Source organism: Mustela putorius, unplaced genomic scaffold, assembly GCF_011764305.1.
Source record: "Mustela putorius furo isolate JIRA1106 unplaced genomic scaffold, ASM1176430v1.1 tig00000549_pilon_pilon_pilon, whole genome shotgun sequence".
Lineage (NCBI taxonomy): Eukaryota > Metazoa > Chordata > Mammalia > Carnivora > Mustelidae > Mustela > Mustela putorius.
In genome coordinates this window covers 556,070-575,498 of record NW_025421411.1, presented here as the reverse complement: position 1 = coordinate 575,498, position 19,429 = coordinate 556,070, and the positions used below count along the sequence as shown (strand labels likewise).

The 19,429-nt window shown below is 38.2% G+C and overlaps 1 protein-coding gene across 8 annotated transcripts in view; it reads right to left on the bottom strand.

Moving 5' to 3' along the window:
• Positions 1-1,469: 1,469 nt before the first annotated feature.
• VSIG4 (V-set and immunoglobulin domain containing 4) overlaps positions 1,470-19,429 on the bottom strand; it is a 36,936-nt gene continuing 18,976 nt past the window's right edge. Inside the window, exons 4-8 of one of the 8 annotated variants that reach the window (XM_013049718.2) lie at positions 9,894-9,956; positions 9,305-9,382; positions 4,763-4,867; positions 2,557-2,578; positions 1,582-1,739 (exon numbers count right to left, since the gene is read on the bottom strand). In XM_013049718.2, the coding sequence (XP_012905172.1) occupies positions 1,724-1,739; positions 2,557-2,578; positions 4,763-4,867; positions 9,305-9,382; positions 9,894-9,956 (284 nt within the window). In that variant the 3' untranslated portion in view covers positions 1,582-1,723. The other 7 variants (XM_004780010.3, XM_004780014.3, XM_013049717.2 and 4 more) reach the window with 7 other exon arrangements.

The window sequence follows — 19,429 nt, the reverse complement described above, 5'->3', positions numbered from 1 at the left end:
TCCATGTTGCTACAAAAGTTGGGTATTCGTCCTTTCTGATGGAGACAGAATACTCCATAGTGTATATGGACCACATCTTCCTTATCCATTCGTCCGTTGAAGGGCATCTTGGAGATTCCTCAAGAAATTAAAAATAGAACTTTCCTATGAGCCTGCCATTGAACTCCTGGGTATTTACCCCAAAGATACAGATGTAGTGAAAAGAAGGGCCATCTGTACCCCAAAGTTTATAGCAGCAATGGCCACAGTCGCCCAACTGTGGAAAGAACCAAGATGCCCTTCAATGGACACAGCTGTTTTGTGAAGGAAGCTGAGGTTTCCATTGGGTGGATCCCTGATTTAAAGGCTTGTAAGCATGATGGGGAAGAGTAAGTTGCTCCTTTCAGCAGCTATATTAATCTGACATATGGGGGGAAACACTGAAGCTTTGACCGTGGACTTGGTGGGTTGATGGTGATGAAGCAGTAGATTCCTTCTTGTTCATTTCTTTGTACTATTTTAACTTCTGTAGTCATCCCAAAGGGGAGAAGCACTTGGTAAAACCTGAGCTGACCTTGGGACTGCACTGGAATCAAAAGTGGCAAAAACAGCTTCCATGAAGAGCAAAGAAGTTGATTTAACATGAATTATCTGAGGGAAAGGAAGCAGTGTTGAGCCAGCCTAGAATAGGTCTTCAGAGCGGAAACTGAAATAAAGCTGTATGCATGTGTGCACATATGCAAATGGACACACACACACACACACACACACACCCCTACATTCCTATTTCCCATTTATGCTTGATGAAGAAGACTTCCTTGCTTTTTTTAAAGATTTTATTTATTTATTTGACAGAGAGAAATCACAAGTAGATGGAGAGGCAGGCAGAGAGAGAGAGGGAAGCAGGCTCTCCGCTGAGCAGAGAGCCCGATGCGGGACTCGATCCCAGGACTCTGAGATCATGACCTGAGCCGAAGGCAGCGGCTTAACCCACTGAGCCACCCAGGCGCCCGACTTCCTTGCTTTGACCCTCACTCTACATTGTAAGAAGAGGCCAGGGGATAGAGATGACCTATGATGAATACAACTACTGCAAAGAATTTAGGATTCCAGGAGGTAGAAATTTTTGAGGGTGGCGTATTCATACTTTGGAAAGAAAGGGAGTCCTTTATCTCTGCATCTACAGTCCCCTGAAACAGAGAAAGGGATCCTTCATTTTCAATTGTCCAAATAACTTAAGAGAGTCATCCAGGTGGAGATGGCAGGGTGACAAAGAAAGGAATGGAAGGCATTTGGGTACTAACCTGCCAAAAATTCATTGTGTCCCAGATGGAGGACCCACCTCTAAAGTAAGGTAAAGGTGGTCTGGTGAGAAAGAGAAAGACCAAAAAAGAAAAGGTGCTATTTATAATTCCAAGTCCCCAAACATCTCAACTAGTCTCACCTTAATCACTTGGTAGGTATTTGAGAGAAGACCAATACAACCAAGGTTGCTATCATGATTAGATATTTATTGAGCATCAAAAGAACACCAGAGCACTAGAGTCACAGTTCAGGAGCAAAACTGAATCCTGGTCTATTGCATACAAATCTTAATTAAAGGCTATCTGGCCCTAAAAAAAAGGAAATGATCCTGAATACAACTGGTCCTCTGAGCTGGCAAAGCTGAGTTTCCCTCTGGTCTTCTGGTGGCAAGAGGCCAAAGTTGAGCAGTGTCTGGAGGCAGGATGACCAAGTCTTAATGCTATGAGAACTTCCCTCTGGTGTTTAAAGAGAAGCAGTAGAAGAAGACAAAATATAAGGGTCTAAGGCCTGATCCAGTAGCAGGCTTGCTGATGTGCATATGGTAACTTCTTAGGCAAAACCAGTCACTCTTAGAAACCTCAGGGTTGGGCAGGGAAGACACGTTCAGTCGTCCAGGAAGAGAGGTAGCAGGGAAGATGGCTATGCAGAAGGCTGAATAGGAAATTATGTCAGTAGGCCCTGGCTTAGCAGGACATTTTTAGCAGACGCCAGTGTCCTTGGTGGCCAAAAGCTCATAATCTGTAGAAGCTGTGTGCAGCAGGTGAGCATAGTCACTGTTGATCCAGGCGATGGTCTGGTTCTCCTGGCCCAGGCAGGGATCCTCAGAGTAGTCATTGCCTGGAGTCTGGGAAGATGGCTCTTTGCTGGAGCAACACCCTGTGAAAATTCCCACTCTCCAGGCTTCACCAGAATTGCTGGCCTCTCTGGCATGTGTCCTGTGGCCCAAGATCCCACCACTCATAAAGAGGGACTTGAGCCTGGAATTCTAGTTTCCCATACTTCTGTCCTAAATTTGCCAACTAACCCTTAGGTTCTTGTTATCAAGGCATTCTAGGAACAGAAGGCTGATGGATCTGGATTATCCTGTGTGATCAGTGAGCCAAGAAAGAACTTCAGGAGGTTCTTCAGAGAGGAAAGAAAGCAGTGCTCTGACCCTGAAGGCCTTTGGGCTTAGAATTGGGTTTGTGTCAAGCTCCCTTTCCTTCATGCCAGTGATTAACAGAATGAGGGCAGGGGAGGGTTCAGAAGATGGAAAAGCAGAGGCAGTCTTACCTGGCCACTTCATAGACATGCTCTAGAAAAGAAGGAGGCATCGAGTCAGAAGTCTCCATGGGGAGTGGACAAGGGCCAAATATGGACACTGGTTACCAGTCAAAGGGAGGGAAGGGGAGACAGAAAGGGGGAATTGGGGGGTATTGGGAAGGTAAACTGAAGCACAGAGATACAAATTTCTCAGAGAAAGGTTGAGGAATCACATTTGGTTATGATCCTCTTTGGCATACTCTGACTCAGAACATTGGGCTGGAAGAGTTGCCTGTTGTGGTAGGGGAAGGGACACTGGAACTGGACACACTCACCACCCAGGAATCTTGCCAAAGATCCCAGGGAGTTTTTGTGGAAACTAGCTGGCCAGGCCAGAGCCCGGGCAGAAGGGGTTGAATTAATCTGTCAGGGACCATGACCAAAGCCATTCTCAAATGTACTCATCTCCACTGGGCACCCAGAAAAGGTCTTTAAGTAGATCACCATTGCCCCCTAGTGTCTATGGAGAAGAACTATCTCTATTCTGTGCAGGCTTAAATGTTCTATAACCTGGTACAAATATGGATGTCTCTTGACACTGCCTCCCGGAGTTTATAATCTTACAGGAATACAACTGGGAATGCATGCTTTAAGCCACAACAAAGCAAACAGAGAATGCCCTATACCATCTACTTTGTGATACAGCCATATGTTTCCATGTCTTACCTCTCCCACTGGCCTGGTAGCTTCCATAACACAGGTGTTGTCTTTTTCATTTTATATGGTCCCTGCCTGACTGATAGTGGGCAATCGGTAACTACATGTTAAATTGAATTGATGGCCCAAGGCTATCTCTCTCTCTTACAGAGAAGTAAATAATAGAAACTTTGGGAAGACAATCCAGAAGGGGAAAAGCATAAGGCCATGAGGTGTGTGGTCTATTTGCCTGTTGGACTTCAGTGATTCAAAATGAAAATAAGGAGTGGTGGGCATAAAGAAGATAGGCTATATCAGAGAGGGCCTTAAATAGAATGCATCACATTTTGACTTCTATCCCCTAAGCCATGAGAAGCCTTGGAAGGTTTTTGAGAGAGAAACAATAAAATATGGTTACAGTTTATTCCTAGTTTCATTGAGACCATGATTAATGGTTTTTAGTATTCCTGGGATTTGTGGCTACCTGGGACATCTCTACTTTCAAGTTCAACCTCATGAGTCATAGCCATGCTAACTGGCCAAGACCAGAACTTATACTTCAGACCCAGGAGAAGGAAATTCTTAAGGCTCCTTTCTCCCTTTTGGCTGGAGGAAGTCATGGTGGAAACAAGGCTACTTGGGAATAGGAGCTGCTACAGGAAAAAAAAAAAAAAAGACACTAATGTTAAGCAAAATGGTGAGTGCAGCAGGTATTGAAGCGTAGCTAGGTTTTACTTAGAAATGAATGTCCAAACTCTTTTCCTGCTCTGTTTGCTCACAGTTGTTAAATATCCCTGAAAAGTGCACCTTCATAATGTCACTCCTTTGCTTAAAAAAATTGGTGACTTCTAGTTCCTTTGGAAGACCTAGAGAAAAAATTCCAAGTTCCTTAGCCTGCTATTTAAAACACTCTATAATCAGAAGTAAACTTCCCTTTCCCCTGCATTTACTTATGTATTTTCTACACTGATGACCTCACTCACCGTCACCTTTTAAGCATTTGCACCTTACTTTTGTAGTTTCTCCTTCCTATAATGCTGCCTTCTAATTTGTTTTCATCATCCAAGGCCTGGTCTAAGTTCCTCCTCCTTCTAAGAGTTCTTGTTAATCACTTAGGCACTGACTCTCTTCTCTGGAAACCTTTAGTATTGATTGTTTTCTCCTGGCTTTGAGTCTATAGCCTTTATTGTTATGTATGTATATTGATAAACTTCATGTTTCTACTTTGAATCTTCTAAATAAATTCTAAGCAACTTGAGGCCAAGGATTGTGACTTCTGTTTCTCTTGCACCCTCGTTAGACCATCCATTACAGTGAAGGCTTGTACTAGGCTTTGTACCAAAGACTTCTAAACTAACTTAAATAAATCATATTGTTATTGTTGGCTTGCATGTCTGTCTCCATGAACCCTAAACTTCAATCCCAAAGTATGCTGAGAGCCTTTTGAAGTGCCTAGCACAGTGGTTGATGCAATTTATGCTTAACTGTGCTCTCAGAATGAATTAATGAACAAAGTCACTCAGTCATACTCATCACTCACCTTGTTGGGATGTCTTCCGGCAAAGCATAACATAAGCCATGATGAAGACCACGATACAGCACAGGGAAATGATGAGAACAATGAAGAAGATAGGCAGGTCCTTTCCTAGAAGGCAAAACAAGACAAAGAGGTGTGCTGTTGAAAATGAGTTCAGAAATAGATTCCAAGGATCAGCCCAGACCAGCCCATAACCCTTTTTTACCCATTTTTAATTTTCTCCTAGCTTTATTAGATAGCCAGAGAGACAAACAAGACCCAAGACCTATGAGAAAGGCTGGAAAGAGGCTAAAAACTCCATGTATAAACACATTCTTCCAAACCCACTAATTGATGACTGATTGGTCTGGGCATTTAAATTAGTTCTCCATGCTTTCCATGGAACCAAGACGAGGAGTTTGCACCTACTCTTAAAAGAAAGTAGTATCTGACTTCCCACTTTACAAAAATCTTCGTTATTGATATTCTAGTCAATTACTGCTAGCCAAATTTTTCCCCCCTTGGGGAACCACTTGAAAAAGTGAGAATGCAAACTGGTGCAACCACTCTGGAAAACATCATGGAGGTTCCTCAAAAAGCTAAAGATAGACCCATCCTACAACCCACTAATTGCACTTCTAGGTATTTATCCAGAGGTTACAAACATAATGATTCAAAGGGGTACATGCACCCTACCTAATGTTTATAGCAGCAATGTACACAATAACTAAAATGCGGAAAGAGCTCAGACATCCATTCACAGACGCATGGATAAAGAAGATGTGAGATATATATATAATACAGATATATATATATCTCATATATGTGAGATATATGTCTCCCAGGCATTGAAAGGAATTGAAATCTTGCCATCTGCAATGACGTGGGTGGAACTAGAAGGTATTTTGCTAAGCGAAATAAGTCAGACATAGAGAGACAAATACCATATGATTTCATTCATATGTGTAATTTAAGAAACAAAAAAGATGAGCATCGTGATGCCTGGGTGGCTCAATCGGTTAAGCATCTGCTTTTGTCTCAGGTCATGATCCCCAGATCCTGGAATGGACTTCCACATTGGGCTTCTTCTCAGCCGGGAGTCTGTTTCTCCCTATGCCTTCTCTGCCTGCCACTCCCCCTGTTTGTGCTCTCTTTCTCTGATAAATAAATAAATAAATAAAATCTTTTAAAAAAGATGAACATAGGAGAAGGTAATAAAAAATAAAATAAGCGGCTTTAACCCACTGAGCCATGAGAGACTATGGACTCTGAAAAACAGTCTGAGGGTTTTGAAGGGGCGGGGGTTCGGAGGTTGAGGGAACCAGGTGGTGGGTATTGGAGAGGGCACGGATTGCATGGAGCACTGGGTGTGGTGCAAAAATAATGAATACTGTTACGCTGAAAAAAAATTTAAAAAAATAGAAATATAATACTTCTTAGTTAAAAAAAAAGAAAAGATGAAAACAGAGATGGAGGCCAACCATAAGAGACTCTTAGCTCTGGGAAACAAACTGAGCATTGCTGGAGGTGAGGTGGGTGGGGGGTGGGGTAACTGGGTGATAAGCATTAAGGAGGACACTTTCTGTAATGAGCACTGTTTTGTAAACTGATGAATCACTAAATCCTACCCATGAAACTAATAATACACTATATGTTAACTAAATTGAATTTAAATTAAAAAAAATTATCATTCCAATTTTAGTATATATGCTGCTGAAGCAAATACTAAATTAAAAATAAAATTAAATAATTCTTTTATTCACACTCTTTGGGCATGTACTCAGGTTTCTCCTTCTTCAAAACATATTTCAAAAGATTCTCCTAAATAGCTATCCCAACTGTGCTACAAACTTAAGGAAACCACTGGTCTGGGCTTCCAGGCCTGGATCTGTTATTTACTTCTTGTATGACTGTGGTAAGCAGAATAATGGTTATCCAAAGATGTTCATATCCAAATCCCCAGGATCTGTGAGTATTTAAGTTTAAATTATAAGAAGAAATTAAGGTTGCAGGTGTATTTAAGGTTGCGAGTTAGCTGACAGTGAGTTGGGGAGATTAGCTTGATTATCAGGGCAGGCTCAATGAAATCAACAGTGTCATTTAAAGTGGAAGAGGGAAACAAAAGAGATCAGAGTTAGAGAGAGACTTGAGGATGATACATTGTCAGCTTTGAAAATGGTGGAAGGCAGCCAAGAGCCAAGGAATGTGAGTAGCTTCTAGAAGCTGGAAAAAACAAAGAAACTGATTTTTACCCAGAGCCTCCAGGAAACAAAAAACAAAAAACAAAAAAAAAACCACATCCCTGCTAATAACTTGACCTGAGCTCAATGTGTCAGATGTCTGATCATCAGCAGTGTATGATAATACATTTGCATTATTTTAAGGCACTAAGTTTGAGGCACTAATTTTTACAGCTGTCAGAGAAAAAATAAATATTGTGATGACTCAGGTGTAGTATTTTTTACCCATAAGTTCAATGAAAAGTTGTATAATGTCTAATATGCTGCAGCTACAATATTCTGAATCTAGGCGATAAGATTAGGAGATAAAGAGGGGTAGGAATTCCATTGTCCTTAGGATTTTTTGCTGCAACTGGCTTTATTTTTACCAATCCCTAAAATACTTTGTCTTGGAAATCTGGAATATTACTCAGTCATAAAAAGGAATACAATTTTGTCATTTGTAAAAACATGGGTGAATCTAAAAGATATCAAGACATCATGCTAAGTGAAATAATTCAATCAGAGAAAGACAAATACCTTATGACTTTACTCATGTGGAATTTTAGAAACAAAGCAAAAGAACAAAGAAGAAAAGAAACAACAACAAAACAGATTTAAATATAGAAAACAAACTGGTGATTGCCATCACGGAATATTTAGGTGAAGGGGATTAAGAGTATAGTTATCATGATGAGCACTGTCAATGTATAGAATTGTTGAATAATTAAATTATTTACCTGAAATGAATATAGTACTGTGTTAATTATACTTGAATTAAAAAAAATAAATTTAAAAAATCTGGTATTTGTGGTCCTCAGAACTGTGGTTGGAGCTGAGAAAACTCAATTTACATTTCTTGGTTTCCTGGTTGACCTATTCATTGTTTAGTAGCATATTCTTTCACATCAATGTATTTGTGGTTTTTCTAATTTTTCTTTTCGTGTGCTTGACTTCACATTTCATAGTGTTGTGGTCAGAAAATATGACTGCTATGATTTCAATCTTTTTGCACTGGCCTTATTTGTGACCTAGTTTGTGATGTATTCTGGAAAGTGTCCCATGTGCACATAAAAAGAATGTGTATTCTGCTGCTTTAGGATGGAATGAGAAAACCAAAGCTATAAACTGATGGAGATTAGAGGAAGGATCCCCCTTAGAAGGAGTCAAGGAGTAAACAAAACAAAACAAAAACTGATGGAGGATATAGGGCGCACACCCAATATCTGAGAATTCCCATTCTTCCTGGGTTATCTTCCCATTTTCTGAAACCAAGTCTCCAAAAATTATCTTCTAATTCCCTTGTGTTATTGGATGTTACTCTGCAAGAAGCATGGAGTTATGGAAGCCTTTAAGCCAAAGGTGGCAATGCAAAAATATCCCATAAAACAGGTTTGAAAGATGGCTATAAATAGGCAAAAAAAACCCTGTGCAACCAGAAGGGGAGAATTACATGGGCATTAAGGAATGCACAATTATTGAACATAATAAAAATAAGTTAAAAAGTCCTCTCCCCCACAAAAAACAATTTAAAAAAAGTTAAGAAATCCACAATTAATGATACACAGAGGATGAAACCAGTCATGATAGTCATTACTATTTAGCATCAACTAATTGAAACAGATGCTTACTGTAAACCTGAATTCTCAGAAGTCCCCTGTTATACTAGACATCAACAACTTTTGTTGCGAGACCATGTGTGGTATGCGGAGTCCTAAGGGATAAGGTAGAGCAGCTCAGGTGATAATAGGTTGCTCAGTGATTAAGGAAATCATCTAATTATCAACTACTGTAACTTTTTTTTTCACTTTTAAACAATAAATGCAGTCATATTAGTGCATACAAGCTGACTATAAGCTTCAGGTGAAACACAAAAAAAGCTTCTCTTTGGGGTTTGTATCTTTGAGATCATAACTTAAGGATTCTTGAAACTTTGGAGAAATCATAAATCAGCTGCAAGCTGTTTGGTGAGCCCTGGGTAAGAGCTCAAGTAATGAAACCCTGAAATTACCCTTAGGTACTCCAATGTCCATCTCCCAAGGAAAGTTGGCTGAGGTCATGGTCCCATTCCTATTCCTGCTTAAAGTGTTTGGGAGGTGTATTACTATGACAACAGAGGACCAGCTAAGAACACATCTACCACTTAACTGCACTTTGACTTTGCTCGTTACTGAATTTGTATCTCTCCCTCTCCATATCACCCACCTTGCTCATCTTCAGGGCCTTTGACCATTGTGTGGCAATGTTTTGAAGAATTAAATTCCACAGAACAGTGTGTATTGTGGGAAGTTTTATTTGCAAAGTTCAGAGCCAAAAAGGAAGGATGGAAATCCTCAATTTTCCTTACCTGGCTCAGCATTGGTCTTCCCAAGATAGCCATCCACTTCAGTGGTCCAGTTCCAAATCAGGTTCATTGTAGATGTTGCTATGAGAACAAAGTGTTTGGCTCAGAGGGCTCTTTTCCAGCCAAGAACTATGAGGTAGAGGGTGACTGCAAAATTTGGGTGCCTTCACTGGGCATCAATGCTGAGCTTGCTAGAATTTCTGGTCATGTATTGATCATTATTACTATGAGATGAGGTATCTTAGTTTCTTATTGTTAGTGGTAGAAAGAGGCCCATGGAGAGGGTGGTGCAACATATCAAAAGTTCCATAGAAAGATGAGCAACAAAACAGAACTTTCTTTTTTCCCATATGTGCATCCCAATTCTCTCTTACTTTTGACTCAGAAGTCTTCACAAAGAGGAGTATACATATTTATGATTCCACTTTTTCACAACTTTTTAATCATTGCTACCTTTCTTTTATTTCCATTCTGTTATTTCCATGTGTCCTCTGAGGAACCCAGTGACCTCTTATTACCCATATAATGGCTCCTTTAGCTTCTATGGCATCATTTCAGGACTCTATTACACCTGAACCATAGTGAAACTCACCTTCCAAGGGATATTTCATGGTTGTAGGTGTTTCAGTCTTAGTCTTGATTGATTTTGAGGAGTCTGCAAGGAAAAGGGAGCCCAGTCAAGGGTGTTGGCACCCTACAGTGAACAGTTGCATTCTCTGGGGGAAATAAGTAAGTAAGAAAGCCAACTAAGAGGAAGTAAGTAGAGGCCAGTCAGGTCTATACCTGGACCTCTCTCAACACTTTTCTCATGATGTTGGAAAGGTGGGTGTTACCTGTTCATACTTCACATCATTTTAAGGTATAATTATTAAACCAGAGTTCATAGACCCCCAAGGAATGTGTAACTAGACTCCAGAGTGTCTTTCCATATGAAATGGAAAGACATTTTGTTTTTACTAACTTCCAAAATTTAGCTATTAATTTTCTTGAGAGGGACTTAGAAGGTATTACAAGGAAGGTGGCTATGGTTGATGTCAATGGGATTGGTAGAGTTATGACCTCTGGACACTTGTTTCTTCACAAAAGAAATACAATAACTGAGAACATTTTTAAAAATCAGTATTTTTTCCAAAATTAAAAAAAATAGTCAAAGGTTTGCATCAATCCAGGGAACATTTTTTAAACAAAACAAAACAAAACAAAATGCTTCCTTGTTAATAACAGCAGTTTTGTGCCATTTAAACTTCCCCTAACCCCTTTACTCCTCCCCAGGACAATAGTAGGTTTGAGTGAGCTGAACAGATTAATTTCCAAACCACTTGTGAAGTGGTTTCCTGACTCAAAGTCTTGTCTTTTGGTTATCCAGTGCTAAAACTCTCCCTTGGGAGAGGGGTATAGGTGTCACACAACTGTCTGAGACAATGGATAAGAGTTGAGTGAAACAAGAGACTGACCAAAACACTTAGAAAGGAAAACTGAAGAATGAAATGTCAACTAGAGCTTTGAAAATCTCTGACACATTCTTAAGAATCTGGAATTTCACTGCCAAGCATAGTGCTGTGTGCATGCTCATGAAAAGGTCATAAACTTGAGACTCCATGTAAGCAAGAAGTAAAGGTTATAGCACCATTATAAACTACCTTGGTGAGTGCTTAAGACATATTTCAACAGGAAGCTGAGCCCTTTAGAAAAGACTGGGGAATTTATTGGTTTTAGGTATTTAAAATATCTCAATTTAATCATTAGCTGACTACTAAGCTAATATAGTAGAGACTTCACCGGACATCTGTGACAAATAATACAAAAACTATACTGGATTAATTCAGAAAAGTCACTAAACAAATAAACAATGATTAGCACAACGAACAATGTCAACAAGAAGCCCTGGAGGAAGAGTAAGAATCAGACTTCCATAATTGTCACATTATATTACTTAAAAACTCCAGTTTTCAACAAAAATATGAGGTATTAAGAAAAAAACTAGAAAGCTCATAGACAGGTAAAAAAAATCAATAAGTGGAAATTGTTTCTGAGGGAGCAAATGTATTAGATTTGCTAACCAAAGATTTTGAACAAATTATTTGAGACTATGTTAAAAAATAAAGGAAATCATGCCTAAAGAACTGAAAATATGAAACTGATTCAAACCAAATAGAGAATAGCAATAAAGAAACATACATTATAAAAGAGGAAATAACTGGAGTTGAAAGGTAAATCACAAAAAAGTCATGAAGGGCAGAAAATTTTAATAGAGCTGGTCAAAGTGGCAAAAGAAAGAATCCATAAATCTGAAAAGATGAAAATTGAAATTAGCCACAAAAACAGAAACAAAAAAGAATGAGGAAAAATGAGCAGTACCTCAGAGACCTGTGGGATGTCATCAAGTGTGCCAATGTACACATAATAAATGTTCTAGAAATACAGGAGGAAAATGACAGAATATTATTTGTGAATAATGTCAAAAAGCCCCAATTCGATGAAAAACAGTATTCTGCAAATAAGAGAAGCCCAAAGAACTCCAAGTAGGAAAATTAAAAAAAAATCTACACCTAGATACATAATTAAAAGCCAAAGCCACGAAACAATAATGAAAGCAGCAAGAGAGAGTCAAGTCGTCATGTATAAGAGATTCACAATAAGATTTATGACTTATTAAAAAAAAGATTTATGACTGATTTCTCCCTATGGAAAACCGAATAGGGGTTCATCAAAAAGTTAAAAATAGAACTACCTTATAACCCAGCATTTGCACTACTAGACCCTTAACAATAAAATAGTGATTTGAAGAGTCACATGCACCTGAGTGTTTGTAGCAGTGTATATAACCATATTTTGTTATATTAAAGAGTGTAAATGGGTTTTTTTTGGTAACTACTTTTCTTCTATCTGATTTTAAAAGACAACTACACAGTCTCCAAATGGCTGAGTAGTAGGGTAAAATATGGAAACATGGAAAGAGCCTAAATTTTCATCAACTGATGAATGGATATATATATATATATATATATATATATATATATATATATATATAACATCTTCTTTATCCATTCATCAGTATGTGTATTTATATATATGTATATACATATATATATATATAACTCAGCCATCAAAAAGAATCAGATTTTGTCATTTGTGATGATGTGGATGTAACTAGAGGGTATTATGCCAAGGAAAATAAGTCAGTCAGAGAAAGACAGATACCATATGATTTCACTCATATATGGAATTTAAGAAAAAAACAGAGGAATATAGGGGAAGGGGAAGACAAGCAAGATAAGATAAAGATAGTGAGTGAGACAAAGCATAAAAGAGTCTTAACTATAGGGAACAAACTGAGGGTTGCTGGAGGAGATAGGGTAATTGGGCATTAGGGAGGACAGTTCATGCAATGAACACCGGGTGTTATATGCAACTGATGAGTCACTAAACTCTACCCCTGAAACTAATATTACATTATATGTGAACTAACTTTAATTTAAATAAAATCTTTAAAGAAAAAATATTTATTGCTGATTCCTTACTGGAAACAAGGGAAGACATGATACACTGAGATACCATTCAAATTCTAAAACAAACATCCCATCAATCAAGAATTCTAAATTTAGCAAAACTGTCTATATTTAGCAAGAACATAGGAGAAATTAAAGCATTCTAAGATAAAAAATAATTGGGAAATTTTGTCACCAGCAGACTTGTCCTATGAGGAATCCTAAAAGGAATTCCTCAAACTCAAATAAAAGGACACTAGGTAGTAACTTGAATCAACATGAAGAAATAAAGCATCTGTATAAGTAAATATAAAGCAACTGCATAAGTAAATATAAAGAGTATAAATGTTATTTTTTGTAACTACTTTTCTTCTATCTGATTTTAAAAGACAACTAACTACACAGTATCCAGATGGCCAATTAGTAGGGGGACCCTATGCTTGCTTGACTTGTCCCTCAAACACAGCTAAATAAATGACAAATCATTCTGAACACCCAAGAAATTAATCTGAGGACTGAGAGAGAAAATTGCACATCTAGAGGCAGAAAAATGGCCACACTATGGAAGGTAGATATGGAAAGTTGAATGAGGGAGGAAAGAATTGCAGGGACTGCAGAGGCAAGAGACCCCTGATCACAAAGAGAGAATTGAGAGAAAAAGAGAGAGAGAGAAAGAAAGATTGAAAGCAGTGTGCAAGAGAAAGAAAGAAAGAGAAAGAAACTCTTTCCCAAAACCACTGACTGGGAAAAAGAGAGGGACTGACTATCACAAGTTTTTATAAGCAGGGGAACTCAAAGTTTGAAGTTTTAGAAGTCTGCAGCATTAACATTGTTATGCCTAGTGGGCTTAGCATTGTTCCTGTGGAGAAGGAAGGCAGAGGCCAGGAACAGATTGTGTGGTCTGAGGATTCCCTAGGTTGCATGGGGAGAAACAGTTCCCTCTCTTGGAGTGCATTTGGGAGAGGTGGCACTGTCTCTCAGGGGACAAAAGAGAATATGGGTGCTATGGGGTGGTCCCATTAACTAGTATTGCTGAGGACAGCTAACCTAGAAGCCAGCATTTGGCTCTGTTTTACTGTAAGCTCCTCGTTCCACATTGTTATGTGACTACATTTCTAGGGAAAACAATAACAACAACAGCAGCAGCAGTCATAGCATGGTGAGACCATCCCCCAGAGGATCAGTACAGATAGGGCCTGTGCCAGGTCCTTGAAATTTGGAGCTTTGAAACCCAGACACATGCCTGAGATAGACACAGGAGTAAAGTGTCACCATGTAAACAGAAGACTCAGACACAGAGTGAAGGCACAAGAAGGAACGCAAGAGGGGAGATTGTTCACTCTTCTGTGAGGGCTTTCTAAACATCAACAGGTGAAAACTTCCCTTTCTGGAGATGAGAGAGTGCGGTGACACTATTTTAGCCCTGCCCATTAGAAGGGACTGAATTCAGTGAGCAACACAGTGCTCCCAGTGGAGGCTGGAGCAGCTTACCTCAAACCCCACACTACTATGCCCTGCAGGTACATCTATACAAGGACAAGTAGCCTGAGAACCAACACAGCACACCTTTGCCCTGGAAAACTAGCACAATACCCCTTCCTGCATGTGCAAAGTCTACTGGTCATAGACTGCTGCAAAGCTTCAGTTCCTGGGGAAATAGGATCTAGCTTTTTCTAACAAGCACACCAAAATGCACCTAGTTAAAAGCTGGCACACGCTGGACCAGGTCCAAACACTCCAATTCTGCAGAGGACTGATCATAAGGAAAGAAGAGCCAAAACACAATAGTGGAGAGCACACAGCATACAGCAAAAAAACCTTCTTAAAGCTCCATGCTCTGGACAGTATCTTCTTAGTATAACCATTACTTTCAAGAGCAGGAAACATAACGGCCTTTCCTAACACACAGTAAACAGAGGTCTAAACAAAATGCCAAGATGGATGAATTCATTCCAAAAGGAAGAACTGCAAGAGATCATGGCCAGGGATCTAATCAGAACAAACCTAAGTTGGCCAGGGGGAAACATTAAGATAGTGGAGGAGTAGGGGACCCTAAATTTGTCTGGGCACTGGAATTCAGTTAGATAGTTATCAAAGCATTCTGAACACCTAAAAATCAATCAGAGATCTGAGAAAATAAATGTTGCAATTCTACTAATGGTAGAATAACCATTTTTTTGGAAGATAGGAGGTGCAGAGACTTGAATCCAGGCTGACATATTGGGGGATATGGCAGAGAGGAAGGTGCTGCTTAAGGAGGCTACCACAAAAAAAGTGAAAAGCAGCAGAGCACAAAATCAGAACCTTTATAGGTCTTCTGCGGTAGGGGGCATTCTTTGCTTACAGGTGTTCAGGTGCCAAAGCAGAGTAGAATCCCAGGTGGGACAGCATGGTCTCAGGAATCTCAGAGTCACAAGAACAAGGGTGCCTGAGTTAGGCAGAGTTCCCAGACATAAGAATGGAGAAGCCAGCTGCAAAGAGTTTAGGTGCTGCCTTTCTGCACTATGTTGCTATAAACTGCAAACTGTTGCATGGTCGGTCATGCCTCCAGTATCCTGGCAGAGGCCCAACAAAAGGCAGAGTTATGGCAAGATCCACCCTTTCCACTGGGAGGAATAGCATGGTATGTGCTTCAGGAGTTTACAAAAATTGTAGTCTTGAAACTCAGTTGCATGTGTCAGATGAAAATGCTTAATCACAGATCACAGGCTGGGTGGACACAGAGTTCAGACAGGAAGCAGGGAGATAAAAGTGATTGACTGCTTCTCTGTGAGGGCTCACTGAAGAGTGGTGGGACACAAACCTTAAGCCTAAGAAGTAGAGAGTGGAGTGCTGCTATTTTCATTCCTCCCATCAGTCCTGAAATCCTTCAGAGAGCAAAACAGCACAATATAGTGGATTCTGAAACCACTTACACTGAGCCTGGTCCCATAGCAGGGAAGGCACATTTCTGCAATTTCAAAAGCACCTGAGAATCATCTCAACAGACACTTCCTGCAGAAGACCACCAGGAAAAACTGGCTATCACAAAGTTTACAGGTAATAGAGAACTGAAAATCTTTAGCTCTTGAGGAAAACAAAATATAGCATTTGTGGGTTTCTTTAAATTCTTTAGTCTTTTAATATTATTTTTCAATTCTTTTTTACTCTTTTTAAAATTTTTATTTGATATATTTGTTATATATATGCATATATATATATATATATATATATATATATATACACATACATATATGCATATATATATATAAATGAAATCCTGGATCCTATTTTGGGATCTCGTCTAAGTAGTTAAGATCTCATTTCTTTTAACAAGCAGACCAAAACACACTAAGGATCTAGGGTTTGTGTGTGTGTGTGTGTGTGTTTTGTATATTTCTGTTTTGTTTCTTATTTGATTCATTCTTATTTTGTTTTGTTGTTTTTAGTTCTTGTTTTTACCCCTGTTGTTCTTGCTATTACTGTATTTCCTTTTTCTTTTATTTGTTTTCTTGATAAAATGACAAGATGGAGAAATTCAACCCAAAAGAAAGAACAGGAAGTAGAACTGACTGCCAGGGATTTAATCAATACATATACAAGAGAGATATCTGAACTAGAATTTAAAACAACAATTATAAGGATACTAGTTGGGCTTGAAAAAAAAACATGGAGAATACTAGAAAATCCCTTACAATAGAAATAAAAGAACTAAAATCTATTCAGGTCAAAATTTAAAATATTATTACCAAGATGCAGTTACAAATGAAGGTTTTAACAGTGAATATAAATGAGGCAGAAGAAGAGAGTCAGTGATATAGAAGGTAAAATGATGGGAAATAAGGAGGCTGAAAAGAAGGGGAAAGACAAGTATTGGATTACAAAGGGAGACTTAGAGAACTCAGTGATTCCATAAAGCAAACTACTACCCAGATAATAGAGGTGCCAGAAGATGAAGAGAGAGAGAGGGGCAGAAGGTTCATTTTGACAATTTGTAGTTGCAAACTGCCCTAATTTGGGGAAGGAAACAGGCATTCAAGTCCAGGAGGCACAGAGTACCCCACTCAAAATTAATAAAAATAAGTCAATACCTTGACATAAGATAGAGATGCTTGCAAATTTCAAAGATAAAGAGAAAATCCTGAAAATAGTTTGGGACAAGAGGTCCTTAACCTACAAGGGTAGAAACATAAGGCTGGCAGCAGACCTATCCACAAAGACCTGGCAGGCCAGAAAGGAATGGCATGATATATTCAAAGTGCTAAATAGGAAAAATATGCAGCCAAAAATACTTTATCCATCAAGGCTCTCATTTAGAATAGAAGAAGAGGTCAAAAGTTTCTAGGACAACAGAAACTAAAGGAATTTATGAACACTTAAGCAGGCTTACAAGAAATATTAAAGGGGTTACTTTGAGTGAAGATAGAGCCAAAAGGTAACAAAGGTCAGAAAGGAACAGAGGGAATCAACAGAAACAGCAACTTTATAGGAAATACAACGACACTAATTTCATATTTTTCAATAATTACTCTGAATGAAAATTGACTCAAATACTTTTGATACTTTAATCAAAAGACATATGGTATCAGATTGGATTAACAAAAAAGAAGGCTCAAATACTATTGACTCAAATGCTATTGACTCAAATACTTTTTGATACTTTAATCAAAAGACATACGGTATCAGATTGGATTAACAAAAAAGAAGGCCCACCAATATACTGACTACAAAAGACTCATTTTAGACCCAAAGAAATCTCAAGATTGAAAATGAGGGGGTGAAGAACACATTTACCATGCTAATGGGCATTAAAAAAAAAAAAAAAAGCTAGAGTAGCAATCTGTAAATCAAAAGAACTAGATTTTTAAACCAAAGGCAGTAATAAGACATAAAGGACACTATATCATAAGGAAAGGGCCTATCCAACAAGAAGATCTAACAATTGTAAATACTTTTGCCCTAAATTGGAAGCAGCAAAACATATAAATAAATTAATAGCAAAATTAAATAAACTCACTGATAATAATACAATAAGAGTAGGGGATGTTAATACCTCATTTACTGCAATAGACAGATAATCTAAGCAGATCATCAAAGAAACAAGGGCTTTGAATAACATAGTAGACAAGATGGACTTAACAGATATTTTCAGATCATTTCATCCTAAAGCAGCAGAATACATATTCTTTTCAAGTGCATATGGAACACTCTCCAAAAAATAATCACATACTTGGTTGCAAATCAGGTCCCAACTGGTAGCAAAAGACTGAGATTATACCATGCATATTTTCAGACCACAATGTTTTGAAACTTGAAGTCAAAGACAAGACAAATTTGAAAGAAACACAAACACAAGGAAGTTAAAGAGCATCCTAATAAAGAATGAATGGGTGAACCAAGAAATTAAATAAGGATAAAAAAATACATGGAAGGAAATGAAAATGAAAACATGACATTTCAAACCTTTGGGATGAAGCAAAGATGGTCTTATGAAGGAAGTATATAGCAATACAGGAATTTTTCAAGAAACAAGAAAAGCCTCAAATATACAATATAACCTTACACTAAAAGGAACTGGTAAAAGAAAAGTAAATAAAGCCTAAATCCAGCAGAATAAGAGAAATATAGTCCTTAGACTATATAAGAGCTCAATGTTATAGAAATGAAAAAAAATAGCAGACTAGATCAATAAAGCTAGGAGCTGGGCCTTGAAAGAATTATTTAGATCAATAAACACCTATCTAGACTTATCAACAAGAAAAGAGAAAGGAATAAATAAGATCAAATAAATAAAATCAAGAATGAAAAAGGACAGATCACAGTCATCATTGAAGAAATACAAAGAAATACAGGAGAATAGTATGAGAAATTATATGCCAACAAATTAGGCAATCTGGAAGATATGGATGCATTCCTAGAAACATATAAACTACAAAAACTGAAAGAGGAAGAGAGTGAAAACCTAAACAGACCCATAACTAGCAAAACAATCGAATGAGTAATCAATAATATTCCAACAAACAGGAGTCCAGCATCTGATGGTCTCCCAGGGAACTTCAACCAACCATTTAAATAATTAATAACTATTATTCTAAAATTGTTTCAAAAAATAGAAAGGGAAAGAAAACTTCCAAATTCCTATGAGGTTAGAATTACTTTGACCCACAAACCAGAAAAATACCTCACCAAAAAGGAGAATTACAGACCAATATCCCTGATGAACAAGGATGCAAGAATTCTTAACAAGATACTAGCTAATAGGATTCAACAGTACATTAAAAGGATTATTCACCATGACCAAATGGGATTTATTACTGGGCTTCAAGGGTGATTCATCATCCACAAATGCATGTGGTACACCACTATGGATAAAGGAAAAGAACAAATCAGTGATATAGAAGATAAATTTATGGAAAATAATGAAGCAGAAAAGGAGAGGGGAAAATATTTGATCATGAATGTAGACTTAGGGAACTCAGTGACTCCATAAAGCATAATCACATTTTTATCATAGGATTCCCAAAAGAAGAGAGGAGAAAAGGGACAGATGGTTTATTTGTGCAAATTATAGCTGAAAATGTCCCTAAACTGGGGAAGGAAAATGACTTCAAAATACAAAACACACAGAGAACTCCTATCAAAATCAATAAAAAGCCAGCCA